The sequence below is a fragment of the Crotalus tigris genome, unplaced genomic scaffold (genome assembly GCF_016545835.1).
Source record: "Crotalus tigris isolate CLP2741 ecotype Arizona unplaced genomic scaffold, ASM1654583v1 scf7180000020776.491700, whole genome shotgun sequence".
Classification (NCBI taxonomy): Eukaryota; Metazoa; Chordata; class Lepidosauria; order Squamata; family Viperidae; genus Crotalus; species Crotalus tigris.
In genome coordinates this window covers 378,949-394,702 of record NW_024098174.1, presented here as the reverse complement: position 1 = coordinate 394,702, position 15,754 = coordinate 378,949, and the positions used below count along the sequence as shown (strand labels likewise).

The following is a 15,754-nucleotide window of genomic DNA, read 5'->3' as shown; positions in this document are numbered from 1 at the left end:
CTGAGCTTATTGGATATGGCAGTTTGTTATTAGAAAGACTTTTAAGACTATTGCTAACAGCGCACATAATATCTTATTTGATTCACTTCTAAGGGCAGAACCAAGATAGATAAAGCTGCTGATCAGATGTTGGCCTATATCTTTTTGTGGTTGGCTTATTCTGCATATGCCTTGTATTTTGTCTATTCACCCATTTCTTCTTCTGATCTCTCAGGTTCTTTGGGATCTCGGTTAAATGAACTCAAGCAGAAAGTAGTGGCAGAAAATCCACAGGAATATGGAGTTGCTGTGCCACGTAAGAAACTTTCCCCCCCCCAAGTTGTATCTAGTCCTCATGAAATGCAAAGTTGTTTATTTCTCTATTTATGTCATTTTATTAATACCAATATCAAATTGCCCAATGGCAATTTTCTCTAAATGACTTAGAGCAGATATGTCAAACATAAGGCCAGGGGGCCGGATGCGGCCCGCGAAGTGGTTTCATGTGGCCCATGAAGCCATCCTGGAAACAGTGAGGGAACGCCCCCCTCTGCCTTGGCCCTGGCCCAGGCCAGCCGGGAGCCAATGTACAATTTTGTGATGGCCATTTATGTTGAAACGCATTCAGTCTTAGCTCCATAAGCCCCCCCCCCATATGACCTGAGAGGCTTCTCCAGTGGACCATGCCTTGGCACTTGCCCTTATCCCATCCCCTTCTGCCAGAGACCCTCAGATCTGTCCCACTCCTGCCCAAACCCCTACAGGCACCCTTGACGCGAACGATGTAGAGCTGGCCACACCCACCCAGTAGGCCACACCTACTCCATCCACGCCCACCCAGTAGGCTGCACCCACCCTGGCCACACTCACCCTGAGGGCAACCGCAGTGCTGATGCGGGCCCTCAATGAAATTGAGTTTGACATCCCTGACTTAGAGGATGCTGTTGTTCAGTAGTTCAGTCATTACCATCTTTTCACATCCTAATGGACATCAATTTGCCAGAATTGTCTGTGAATGAATAACTGTTTGGGTTTTTGTAAGCTTATGCTTGTTTTATTGTAAAAGCATCTGGCCATTTTATGTTCTGCTGACAACTTTTCCATTCCAGCTATGTTTCCAACCATCAGAGTCTTCTCCAAATATTCATGCTTCCATAATATGCCCATAGTAGTTAAACATTAACTTTTATTATCCAAGATTGAATGATTACTTCTTCTTGCTGTTCATTGTACTCAACAGTTTCCCCCAGTATCATGGGGAAAACACATTAATTTTAATTCGTTCACACTTTCTTAATATCTAGCTTTCATAGTCATATGTTATGGCTGAGAAAACAGTTGCTTTTTATTTGGATAAATGTTCTTCTATTGCTGATTTCTTTTGCCTTGCATTTTTCTCATTTATTTTCAACAGATCAGACAGCCATTTCTCTTTCTTTTGCTGTTTACAACTTGGAATATTTTTATTTCAGCTTCAGTGATATCACAGATCTTGGTCCAGAGGGATCTCCAAACATTCTGCTTATTCAGTCTAATAATATTAAATCTCTTATTTATCTGCACTGCTTACCTTATGAAATATTGCTGAGATTGTATCTTGTTGGTCTGATTATTTTGTTGCTTTCTAAATTGGAATTCATAAGACGTTCCTGATTTATAACTCAGTCAGGTCTTGTTTTTGTTGGCTAAGATGATATTTTATTTTGCAAAGTATATAGTCAATGTGTTTTTGATACTGTCTGTCCAGCAATTGAATCTTTCAGCTTATTAGAAGAAGGTATTTGCTGCAAATAGATGATCTTGGGAGAATTCTATTAATCAATCATCTGCTCTGTTTCACATACCAAATCCATTTGTTTCCATGATTCTAAATGGTTTTTTATTTTAATGTTCTAATATACACATTGCCTATTATGACTGTGACATGTTTTAATTTGTGAAGTGGGCCAACAGGGTGCTGTAGGAACTTTTCAATATCAACTTCCTCTAGATCTGTGCTTCAGGCATAAACTTGGATCATTGTAACATAGGAAATCTCACCTTGAACTTGGATCGAGATCATTCTGCCATTTTGGGGGGAATCTATCTAAGCACTTTTGAACTCTTGCTAAAAATGATAATTTCTCCATTTATTCTGTGAATTTCCTGTCCACAGAAGAAGATTTGGTGAGCCTGTTGTATAAAGATGAATTCCGATCCATTTTATTTACTTCAGTCTGAGAAAGTCACTGCTGTACTCCACTGTGACATTTCTCTCTGATAATATCAAATGTTCCAAGCTTGGTTCTGATATTTCACACGTGAATGTGGGGAATGCATATGTGTGTGTGCACTTTTTGTTTTTGTCTGTGGATACAGTCATATCGTAAACGCCAACATTATTCATATATGTTCTCTGCCCTTACTCAGTAGTTTACTGAATACTTTCCAGATTGAAGAATTCACTTACAGTGGTCATGCAAATGTTGTCCTGATTGTATTTGTTTGTTTTTTTCAGTTGCCTTTTCCTTTTCCACTGAATCATGATTAGTCTCATCCTTTCTCTCTGATCTGGCCATTTCTGGGTCAGTGTTCTGAGAGTGTGCAGTTTCAAAAATATACCCCAGAGCCACTAGGATGTGGAAGCCCCCTCCCTATTACTAGGTGATGATCCATGAATTGAGGCTTATAATACACCAGGATAAAATATAGCAAAAAAAACAGGTCACTTGATAAACAGTCAGCATATAAACCACCTATTCATAAGGTAAACATGCTGGTTGAAATAAGGGAAGTTATGAAATTGTATGGGAGACCCCCTGACTTAAAAACTAACTACATAACGAAAAAGGTATAATATGGAATCAATGTTTCAAAAGAAAATTGCGGTTTTCTTTTGTCTGCTAAGCCCTCCTCCTTTTACAGGCTGCCTCTATTGGGCCACATTGGAGTGAGTGGAGCCAGGCAAACCCTCCCCTGTCCTTTTTTTTCTGCCTTCAGAGCAACCCCACACTGTGTGTGTACACATTTTTTTTAACCCAAGGAGAGTGTTAAGGGACTATTGGAGTGAATTTAAGAATTGAAATGCTTCTATGAATCTTTTCATCTTTTTGCATCTTAAAAATCACTCCCTCTCCTTTGGCTAGTGTGTAAATTAACCTGAAGGTTAGTTTTTGATTGGGAGAGTTTGTTTACTTGGCAAATATCTGTCTGTCTGTCTGTCTCCTTGGCTTCTCAGGCACTAGTGACTCCAGTAGGATGGCAAAATGCAGCCATCCTAAATTATTCTACCTTAGTTAATTCTTAAATTATATCTTCCCAAGGGCATCACAAATCAGCAAACATTTTTTAAAAACAAGCAGAAAACTTGCAGAACATGAGCACTAATTGTTTGAAGTTTCTATTATTATTCACACACAACTTGCTGCATTTATTATCAGTGCTAAACTCTTGCAAAGATCTGCTGTATGTGGATGATGGTTGAATTGGCAGCCTGTCCATCTGGAACATGTGATAGAAATAATTATCCTAGTGTATCTTAAATAATTGCTGTGTGTGACCATATGTCGCATAACCCAATTGCTCTGTTCAGTTTTTCTGTCCATTTCTCATGCCGTGAGAGCAGCACAGATGGGCCTTTTCTCCAGTGGGATCATCATAAATGTAGACGTTGCTTTCTATTTCCGTGGGACCATTTGTGTCAGATGTGTGTTTTTGCACGTAGAGCAATTGGATGGAACAGGAGTGAGTGGTGGGTGGGGATTGTTTGTCCAAGGGATTCTCTTTGGTTTGCTTGATAGGATTTGTAGCATATTCCTAAGAGCTTTATAAACATAGCATGGAATGGTGTTTCAGCTGTCACATATTTGGTTTATTGGAGTTCTAGCTATATGCTTCTAATAGTTAGATTCCTGTATATACAATATCTAATATAAAACAAGAGCAGCTCTGTTGGATCAGACTGAAGGTTGTCCTAAACTAGGTTTTCCTTGTTTTAATTTTCACAGTAACCAAAGATGTCCATAGGAAGTCCGCACTATAAGACTTGTTTTAAAGGTTCTATTTTCTTTGGCAGGGAAATTGCCAGTAGGTTTTTTTGTGTTTTGGAATTACAGCATTTGGGAAGGTCTTTTTATTTTTACAAAGCTTCCCCACATGCCATAATTCTAATCTTAATTGGTCACTTCCAGTTATTTAATATGTTTTGTGTTCACCCAATATTGCTTGTTTTTTCCTTAGCCTGATTTGTGAACCTACCTATTGTGTCCTAGCATTATATCTGAATCAAGTAATGTTTTCTGAAATTCGTGTATTGCCTGCTAATGTGGAATTTGTAGAATGGACACTGAAATTGAAAGATGTAAAGAGATACTAGGGCTGAAACAAATGGCATCATATTTATTTAAATTGTCCCAATTAATTACTTACAGTACCAGAAGACTTTACTCCATGTGTCATGGTGAGCCCCAGTCACAAGGATGGTCTCAGAATTCAACTCACAAAATGGCTGCTTTTGCTGGGCAAGCTCTGTAGTTCTGAGATCTCTCTTTTTCCCTCTACCCCGGGAATTGCTCAGTTTAGGCATCAGCAAAGGAAGACTAGGATTAAGTATCTAGCTGGGACTGAATGTTTGCTACAACAAAAGAGAGAAATAATGGTTTAAGAACTAGAACTTTGTTATCTCACAGCTCGCAAGAGTAAATAAGAGGACCTAGCCTGTCTAAGCAGTCTTTCTTCCAGTATTAATTGAAAAATGCAGGTCAGTCATAGGACAGACAGTTATGACTATTCACCAAGTTATGACTATTCACCAAGTCATGGATTAAAAATTCTATCTAAACAAGAACAACTGCAGGAAGAAAAAGTATTGTAAGATAAATCAATCTCACAACACTATGAATAAAAAGTGGATATGGAAGTTGCTTGGAATAGAGTGAAAAAGAAAGTTACCTTAAAGAGTGCCATAGAAGTGTGTGAAGTTAGGCTAGTGGAAAGTATGAAAGAGCATGCATAGTGAAATGGTGACATGAAAAAAGCTGTGGATGAAGAAAAATAATTTTAAGGGTTTCTTTAAACATGAGTTGGATGTTAATATCTTCATGTTTACACAGTTAATTATTTAAAAATAAATCACCTATAAAAAAAAATGCAAAAATTTTATTGAGTAAGTGGTTGCACTTCATTGTATCTTGATATGTAATACTCATAAACACTTAACATTTTCATATATTTCAAACTTCGTTCTTTAATCAATCCCTTTCTTCCTTAAAAACCACACTGTAAATGTTTAAATTTAGTGCAGTATAACATAAAATAAATGGAAGCCATTCATGTTTGAATTTGATCAAACTTTTATTATGCTGTTAATTTGCTATTAATGCACATTCTCCAAGTTTAAGTTTCTAGTCTGATATTGTTGATCATTGTGCATCTTTTTCAGTGTTTATTGTGGCTGTCAACACATATCTTAATAAATAATAATAATAATAATAATAATAATAATTATTATTATTATTTGCTGATACGTCCTGGAATTATGCTTAATTTAAAACATGGTTTCAACTCAAATTTGGTTTCTAAAATTCTTCAGATGTTGCTGTTCATTTGTTTCTGATATTTCTGAAGTTTTTTGTCCATCCCATATGACAAAATGAATTGTGGCATTTACAACATGTATTAATAAACAGTTTGTCGGCTTCCGGTGGATAGCGTCGATGATGGCGGCTACTCTGTAGCCGTCCTCCTGGGAGAGCGTGAGAACCGCGGAGAGCAGCAGATATCAGCTGTCCTGCGGCTCGAAATCTCCCTCCCGGGTGAAGGGGGGGAGAAGAGAATCACCCGAATAGAGGTAGAACGTCTTAACCCCCCCCCAGGAATTTTTCTCTTGGGGGGTGAAAAGAGAGCTCCCTCGGAGTTCGGGTTGCCTCCGCCTCCCAGCTGTCTTTGATCCTTTGGTAACAAAGCAAAACGCTGCTATCACCTCCGTGCATAAAGAAACTTGGTGAGTTACTTTTAAAGCGAACAGAGCTGGGTAAAGGATTGAATTTATTGGTTTTTATTTGATTTTTAGCTTAGGTTGATCTTTTTTTTTTTCTTTTTTTTTTTGGTGTGGAGAGTGAAAGTAAAATGGCGATTTGAAAGTTTTTTTTTTCCGGAAAAAAGTGAGTTAAACAGAACGTTATGGACTACATAGTTTTTTTAAAAACTTTTTTCCTTTTTTAAAAGGTGGATTTGAGATTTTTTAAACTCTCCTTTGTTTTTTTTTTTTTTTTTTTTGAGGATATTTTTTATTGCTTTTCTTTTTTTTAAGAAGGAAAAAAGAAGAAACAAGATCTTTTGTTTTTTTTAAAATGGCTTCAAAGAGGCAAGCAGCTTCTACAGTTCCTAAGGTGGCTTCTTCTCCTGCGATTTTACCGGCACAACAACCTAAAGCTACACCACCACCCTTTCCTCCTTTGCCAACAATAACGGTACAAGATATGAAAGATATAATGGGAAATGCTGTATCTCAAATCAGAGGGGAAATGAAGGAGCTCTTAGAGCAGAATAAAATTCAAATCAGAGGGGAAATGAAGGAGCTTTTGGAGCAGAACAATACTATTTTGAGGCAAGACATAGTTATGGCATTAACAGGACTTGCTTCTGTGGTTGAGAAGCTAGATTCTAGAGTGGAAGAGGTTGAAGACAAGGTTGACATTCTGGAAGATAAGTTTGAAGGCATGGAAAAAAAGATGGAAATTTCACAAGATGATATTGTTATGTCTCAGTATAGGGAAATGGAACATGCTTTAAGAATCAGGGGGCTGAAAGAGGACATGCAGCAGGACCTGACAGAGATTGTGGTAAATGACTTTGCTGTTATTTTGAATAGAGAGAAAGAAGAGATATTTAGAGAAGTTGAAAAAATTTACAGAGTCAACTCCTGGGTCGCAAAACAAAAAAATTTACCAAGAGATGTGGTGATTTATTTTGCAAAGAGATCTCTGCGTAATGAAATCATACAAGCTTTCTATAATAAGAGGTTTCAGATTGCTGCTCAAGATGTCATTATTTTAAAGGAGATCCCATCTAAAATTTTAAGAAAGAGAAAAGACTTTGCTTTTTTAGCTAATGAGCTTAAAAAAAGAATGATGCCATTCAGATGGGAGATTCCGATGGGTATTGTCGTTATAGACTTAACACAGTCACTAAAGCAAAGGAGTTTTATAGTTCGGTCCTGGGAGCAGGCTCACCATTATTTATGATGCAGAAAGGTTTGGATGATAAAGAGGTGGAACAGCAGTCTGAAGGATTAGGTGTGATGGTCGCTGGAAAGTTACAGGCGGAATGGTCGCGACAAACAGAGATCAAAGAGCAAAGAATGACTCGTGCAGCACATAGACGTAAGGAAAAGGAACAACAGAAGAAAGAAGTTAAAGAATCTCTTCAAGAAATTGCTTCACTGCCAGTGGGAGGAGCAAGACCCAAGAGTTCTGCAGCATATTCTTCAATGGCAAATCTTCAAGCAGTCTTCTCCAGGCTTCTGGTTAAGGGAGATGGTAAAGCTCCTGACCTGGAATGCTAATGGCCTTAATTCCCCCCAAAAGAGAAAGAAAATCTTTCATTACTTAAAGCAACACAATAATGATATTATTTGTTTGCAGGAAACACATATTACACCTAAAGACCAAAAATACTTAGTTAATGCTCGCTTGGGATCTCATTTTGTATCTTCTGCTCCTGGGAAAAAAGGGGGAGTAGTTATTTATGTTAAGCAAAACTTATCAGCCTGTTTGGTAGAATCTGATCTTCAAGGGAGATATGTTATGATTGAAGTTGCTTTATATGGTAAGAAAGTACTTATAGTGGGATTGTACGCACCAAATCATCAACAGGAACAATTTTATAGACTGCTACACCAGAAATTAACTTTGTTGGATTATAGATCTGTTATATTAATGGGAGACTGGAATGGTGTGTTAGATACTCAAAGAGACAAAAAAGGATCTTCTACTTCTTTCAAACAAGCTAAATTACCTAAAGCCTTTTTTGAATTGAAAGAGGACTGGGAGCTGAGAGATTATTGGCGTGAACGCAATCAGGAGGAGAGAGACTTCACCTTCTTTTCAGATAGACACCAATCTTTTTCAAGAATTGACTTTTTCTTGATCACAACTGACTTATATTTTAGGGTAAAGAATGTTAAAATTTTTCCTAGGACACTGACGGATCATAGTCCAGTTTGGATGGAGTTGGTTGATGAAAAAGAGGAGAGGAGATCGTGGAGGATGAATGAAAACTTATTTAGACAAGAAAAGAATGTCCAAAAATTAAAGGAGCATTTAAAGGATTATTTTGTTTTAAATATGCATAAGGGAACTTCAATGTCTATGGGATGGGATGCAGGTAAAGCCTTCATGCGAGGGATTTTGATATAAATGAATAATGCTCACAGACAGAAGCAGATTCAGAAACGTAAGGAATTGGAAAATGAGATTAAATTAAAAGAAAAAACTTTGATTTTAAATCCTACAGATGAGAAAGTTAAAGAATCTATAAAATTGCTTAAATCACAATTTAATATGTTGATGGCTGATCAAACTGCAACTAATTTATTGTATATGAAACAAAATACATTTTGTAATGCTAACAAACCAGGGAGATGGTTGGCATATCAATTGAGAAAGAAACAGAGACAGAGAATTATAGATAAAATAAATTATAATGGTAAATTGGTATATCAGAAGGAGTTGATTAAGAAATCTTTTTTAGATTATTACCAAAAATTATATAAGAGTACTAAAGTACAGGTTTTAGATATAGATAATTATTTAAATCAAGCCAACTTCCCTAAATTAACAGAAGATCAGAAACAAGAAATTAATGGTTTGATTACTAATGAGGAAATTGAGATGGTGATCAAAGAATTAAAATTAGGTAAAGCACCGGGTACAGATGGCCTGACATCTATTTATTATAAAACTTTGATACAAGAGATGGTTCAACCTTTAAGAGAACTTTTTAATAATATATTACAGGGCTCAGAGATTCCCCTGTCATGGGGTAAAGCCTTTATATCTTTAATTCCAAAAGAAGATCAAGACCTTACTTTACCAAAGAATTATAAACCTATATCTCTTTTAAATGTAGATTATAAGATTTTTGCGAAAATTTTAGCCAATAGGCTCATGAGGGTTTTGCATCATATCATACACACAGACCAAACAGGTTTTATAACTGGAAGGTATATGAAGAATAATGTCAGACAAATCATTAATTTATTAGAATATTTAGATAAAAATAATCAAGTTTCTGCAGGATTGATATTTTTAGATGCTGAAAAAGCTTTTGATCAATTGAATTGGCAATTTATGTTAAGATTAATTGAGAAAATGAATTTTGGAGGAAAAATTCTACAAGCTTTTGGTGTTATTTATCAAAAACAAATGGCACAACTTATAGTTAATGGGGGTTTGTCAGAGGTTTTTACAATAGAAAAAGGGACTAGACAGGGATGTCCATTGTCACCACTGCTGTTTATTTTAACTTTGGAAATATTGCTGATTAAAATTCGAGAATCACAGCAAATAAAAGGAATAGAAGTCAATAAAAAAGAATATAAATTAAGAGCCTTTGCAGATGACTTGGTGGTTACCTTATCACAACCTATTTATTCTGTAGTAGAGTTATTACAATTGACACATCAATATGGACGGGTTTCGGGTTTTAAAATTAACAATAATAAGACTAAAATATTACCCAAAAATATGACCAATCTTGATAAGCAGACTTTGGTTAATCTGACAGATTTTGAGGTTGTTGATAAGGTAAAATATTTGGGGGTTACTTTATCTGTCTCTAATGCAAAACTGTATAAAAATAATTATGAAAAGCTGTGGGTCAAGATACAAAGAGATTTGAAAAATTGGGAGAAGTTGCAATTATCTCTTCTGGGAAGAATTGCGGTGATTAAAATGAATGTTCTGCCAAAGTTTCTTTTTTATTTCAAATGATACCTATTTTAAAGAATGAGGTTAATTTAAATGAATGTCAGAAAGGTATCAACAAATTTATCTGGGCAGGGAAAAAACCAAGAGTAAAACTTAAAATTATACAAGATACTCGTGAGAGAGGTGGACTCAAGGTACCGAACTTGAAATTGTATTATGATGCTGTGGTTTTAACATTAATTAGTGATTGGATTAACTTAACAAATGTAGAAATACTCCTCTTGGAGGGTTGGGATTTACTTTTTGGATGGCATGCCTATTTAATTTTTAATAAAAAGGTTGACAGGGTTTTTAAATCTCATATTATAAGGATTTCTTTACTTCGGGTCTGGAGGAAATATTATAGAACTGATTCTAAAATTCCATTATGGGCTATACCATGGCATGCGATAGAGGGGATAGAGGAGAGATGGATAGTGTTTCTTATGCACAATTACTTAGATGGGATGGTAAAAATTGGCAGTTAAAATCTTTGGAAGATTTAGCACAAGAAAATATTATATATTCATGGTTTCAGTACAGACAAATTGTGGATAGATGGAAGGTAGATTGTAATGTGGGTTTGCTTAGAGAAGATGAGAATTTTTTTAAACAAGTAAAAGATCAAAGACGAACTCACATTAAGAGAATTTATGGGGTGTTAGTAGAATTGGATTCAGAAGCAGAATTAGTTAAAGAATGTATGATTAAATGGGCACAAAATTTTGGTGAACCAGTTTTATTAGATACTTGGGAAACTATTTGGGTGAGAAATGTTAAATTTACACAAGCCCAGAATTTAAGGGAGAATTTTTATAAAATGTTTTACAGATGGCACCTTGATCCACAAAAAATGTCTCGTATGTATCCTGACTTACAGCCTAAATGTTGGAGATGTGGATGTTTGGATGCTACTTATTATCATATCTGGTGGTCGTGTAAAAATATAAAAGCCTTTTGGATTAAGATATGGTGGAATATTCAAAGAATTTTTAGAAGGAGGGTAAAATTTACCCCACAATTGTTTTTGTTAGGTATCGTTATTGATTGTGATACTAAGGAGATTACATTGATGTTAAATTTAATTACAGCCGCAAGGTTGTTAGTAGGGCAATGTTGGAAGAAGGAATCTTTGCCTACTTTGCAAGAGTGGTTTCTTAAAGTTTCTTATTTGGCGGAAATGGCAAAGATTTCGGCTTTCTTGAAGGATCAATCGCAAGAGAAGTATGTTGCGGTATGGAAAAAATGGATAGATTTTATACAATATAAGTTGGATATAAAAATATTATTTAGTTTTTTAACAATTTATATTTAAAATGGAATATTTTGTTGTTTTTCTTCTTCTTTTTTTGTTCTTCTTTTTTCCTTTATTTTATTTTATTTTTTTCCTTTCTAAACATTTATTTTTTGTATTCATGTTTTTTTATATATATATTATTGTTAATTATTTTATAATTTTTTTAATTAATGTATTTAGATTTCTAACTAATGTTAGATTCATTTATGGTTTATATTTTTTTTAAGACTTTTTGGTGAAATTTTAATTAAGCCTATATTCAGCTCTGGGAAGGTCGGGGGAGGGAATGGGAGGGTTCGGGAGGTTGGGAGGAAGATTGTTTTGTTTTTGTAAAATTTCAAAAATTTAATAAAAATTATCTTTGAAAAAAATAAACAGTTTGTCAACCCTAGCAATTATTGATGAAATTGTAGCCCATCTATAAAACATTTTGTTCCTGTTTTGTTTTAAATTGTAATTTGTTGCCTTGTTTCTATGGTTCTTTACGTTGTTGTATTGTTCCTTTTCATCTGTTTTGTCACAATTTTGATTAATTTTATCTTTGAGTCATATCCAAATAATAGTTTGTTTATTGGGGCATATTAATTGGCATATTACTACAATCAATATGCCCCAATAAATGGTCTTAATTCTGCATGAGTATTTCAAATTCTATCATTTTTTTCTGAAATAAATTTTTATTTTTTCAACAAATTGTAGATATTACCCATGCTATATGCTGTGTCTTCAATCTGTTCATCTGTTCTACATATATAATTGTACTTTTCATACTAGAGTTGTCTCTACCATGAAGCAGCAGTTAAGAATTTGCTAGCAGTGAAATTGCTGGACTCATAAATTTTCTCATAAAGTTCCATTTTTAAATCAAATGTTGTCATTTAATACATTTTATTAAATTTTGTCTAATTTGATGTCTCTATACCATAAATTCCTATGAAGTCTATTAGCTAGGTCAGTGTTTCCAATTTTGACATCTTGCTATTTCAGGAATTTATCCATTTGGTAACCATGACAGTCAGCTTGTTCTGTAATATAATTTGAAATGTTGCAGAGCAAGACCCCCTTTGTCTTTCGAGTCTTGTAAAATTTTAATTTTTTCCATAGATTTTTTCTCCATTCATATATATTTATTAATTTTTTTGCCATGCTTATAAACTATTTCCTGGGATTTGAGTTGCCACCATTTGAAACAAGCAAGTTCATCTTAATAGCTCCACTTGATCTTAACGAAGAAAGCTTTAATTTTTTTCCACTTTTCAAGATCTCTTATAAATTCTTTCTATATTTTTCCATTCTTTCAATATATTTCTTCATTGTTGTCTGTCAGCTAAGAAACCCACATATTTCACTAAATTTATTATCTGACAGCCAGATAATACCTGACAGCCAGGAAATCTTTTTAGGTTAAATATATTGTAAACATTTTTGTTCTTTGAACATTGATTTTTTTAAACCAAAGAATTCGCGAAAGCTTTGGTTTATTTTCATTAGATGTCTTATTGAACTTGACGGTTATGTAAAGATTAATACTATATCAGCTGCATAACATTTGGTTTATATTCTTCTCTAGGGAATTTGAGACCAGATATTTGTTTGCTATCCTGAATTTTTTCTGTGAATATTTCTAAGGCAATGATAAATAATAAGAAAAAAAATGAACTCTGTGCCGGATAGATTTGTTGATCTGAATAACTGCAGAAAGTGCACTTTTGGCCATGATCTTAATGTTTGCTGTTGATACACCGTTATGGCTCATGCTTTAAACCAGTGCTTCCCAAGCTTGGGTAAATTACCCAAAATTGGATAAGTCTTCTCCAGAATATATTTTGTTCAGTAGTGCAAATAAAAAAACACCCTCTATGAATTATCAAAAACTTTTTTCTGTATCTTGCAAAATTAGTGGTGCCTGTTAAAAATAATATATCATATTAACTAATAAATCTGGTTTATTAATTAAATCTCATTTATGTTTCTCTTCAGCACATAGCCTGTTTGGTTGATATGTATTATTTTGGAAATTCATTTCTTTAGTTGTTTCAACTGATACTATGAAAATTTTATAGTCAACATTCAGCAGAGAAATTTATCTGTATTGCTGTGGCTTGTACTAGGCTACTCATTTCATTGTAAATCAAAATTATGTATTCTTCTTTCCATATTTATAGTATTGCCATTGCCTCTTCAATTTCATTCATTGGGTTTGTCAGTAGTTCGAGCAGTTCATAAAAAATTTTTTAATCATACTGAGTTGTCATTTCATCTGTACCTGGTGGCTTCTAAGTTGTTTCCTTTAATTTCCTCTTTTGTTTCATGGATATTTATAGATTTACTTAATATTTATCCATGTTCATTAAATTCTTTTAGGATAACATTCTCAATTATTGTCCACTTTATTAGTGTTGGTTGTGGCAAATGGTTCCTTAAAAAGCTGTCCATTCTTCTATATATTTTTACCTTGTATGTAACATTTTGGTCTCTTCCTTTATAGCTGATATTATTTGTGTTATCATTCTTTTCTCTAATTTGATATGCTAAGATTTTCCCTGATTATTGGTATTGTGTCCTGAGCCTGAAAAAGCAGGCTCGGGACGTTGCTATGGTCCCGGGCTGTTGCAAGCTGCCCAGGACCAGACTAAGCGGTACCAGCCTGCGTGCATGCCATTTTCTCATTGTAACCTTTTTGCCCGGGAATCCTTATATTAGAGAGAGGCCTGCGAGCTTCTGAGTTGTTGTTGGAGTAAGCAGAAGAAGAATAAAGAACTGTTGGCTATGGAATGCGTGCTCTTCTTTCGCCATTAACTCGAGGACTTAACACTGGCGACGAAGGTGGGATTGCTTGCAAACTTAAAGAAGAAAAGCTGTAAGACTTACCCAAGGAGTCCTTGAGGAAGAGAAGACGGCGTTAAATTCAGCGTCTGGCCTGCTACTACAGCGTTGCTGGAGGTAAGCTCAGCTGATAGACTCCTTCCCAGACATAGAAGCAAGAATGGCGGAGATAGGGCGTTTGTCCGAATTCGATGTTGCTCACCCAGAGAGATGGGAGTCCTATGTTGCTAGAGTAGAAAATTACTTTAGGGTGAATCAAGTCAGAGAAGATGGCTTGAAGGCTGCAACCCTGTTGTGTGTCTGTGGTCAGAACGCATTTGAAATTGCAAAAAATTTGGTGGTCCTTGCTCCTCTAGAGTCTGTAACGTACACAGACTTAAAGAACATTTCCAGCCCAAGATGTCTGTCATTGCGTGGAGACACACATTTGAACAGAGGGACCAGAGGGCAGGTGAATCAGCCAAGGAATTCATTGCAGCCTTGAGAAGAGTAGCCAAACCCTTTGAATTTAAAGATTTGGAAGAGAGGCTGAGAGACCGTTTTGTATGCGGTTTAAGGAACAGAGACTTACAACAGAGGCTCTTTGCAAAAGAAGATATTTCATTCCAAGATACTTTGAGAGAGGTGACGGCTGAGGAGGCAGCAGGTGGGGCGGTCAAGAACATGCGGCCCATCAGGAACAACCCAGAAGCAGTCTCTGTGCACCATGAGGGAGTCCAAGAAGGCTCGGAGGAAGATCCTGAAGAAGAGGTGGATCGTCTTTACCAGTCCACGGAAAGAAAACAGAAGGAAAGCAAAGAAAAAGCTCCAGCTGCGTCCAAATGCTTCGGGTGTGAAGGTCGCCATAAGAGAGCCAACTGCAGGTTCCGTTCCGCCATCTGCAGAGCATGTGGCAGGCAAGGCCACATAGCATCCGTCTGTCTGGGTCGCCAGAAGGTACAACCTCGAGAAGAATTGCGTCTGAAAGGTACCAGGTTTCCCAGCCAAAACAGGGTGGGTTTCTGCGCGTTGTGCAGAAGTATTTACAGAACAGGCACACACAAACCACTTAAAAAGAAGCTATCACTTAAGGTGAGGTTGCAAGGAGTCCCTTTGGTCATGGAGCTGGACACTGGGTCAGCTCTTTCAATCATTTCCATTCATACATTTAGGAAGATTTGCAACAGCAGTGGGTTCCAGACCAAACTTAGGCAATCCAACATAATCTTAACAGATTTTCAAAATTCCAAGGTGTGTGTAAAGGGGGAGGCCACCCTTACAGTGCAGCACAAGGATTTTGAAGGTCCATTGGATGTGGTGGTTGTTGGGGGTGAGTGAACGAGTCTTATAGGACTCGATTGATTTGAGGCCTTGGGAATCCAGGTTACTGGGCTGCAATATTTGCAAATGTTGGGCCTAGCAGAAGTCTGCAAGGAGTTTGCAGATGTGTTTAGTCCACAGCTTGAGTCCTACAAGGGGCCTCCAGTTTCATTGAGGCTTGACCCTACCATCACATCCATTAGGGTTAAAGCTAGGAGAGTACCTTTTGCACTAAAAGGTAAAATTGATGCTGAGCTGGATAAATTCACCCAGCAAGGCATTTTAGAGCCTGTAGATTCAAGTCCATGGGAAACCCCCATAGTCACGCCTCTCAAGACTAATGGGGACATACACATATGTGCGGACTACAAACGCACGCTAAACAAGGCACTGCAACAGCACGCGT

At 36.1% G+C, this 15,754-nt stretch overlaps 1 protein-coding gene across 4 annotated transcripts in view; it reads left to right on the top strand.

Moving 5' to 3' along the window:
- Nucleotides 1-15,754, top strand: part of MPP3 (membrane palmitoylated protein 3) — a 128,603-nt gene that overhangs the window by 96,989 nt on the left and 15,860 nt on the right. For all 4 annotated transcript variants that reach the window (XM_039368420.1, XM_039368419.1, XM_039368422.1 and 1 more), the window contains one exon: nucleotides 215-295. In XM_039368420.1, coding sequence (XP_039224354.1) covers nucleotides 215-295 — 81 coding nt within the window. The remainder of the gene's footprint in view (nucleotides 1-214; nucleotides 296-15,754) is intronic.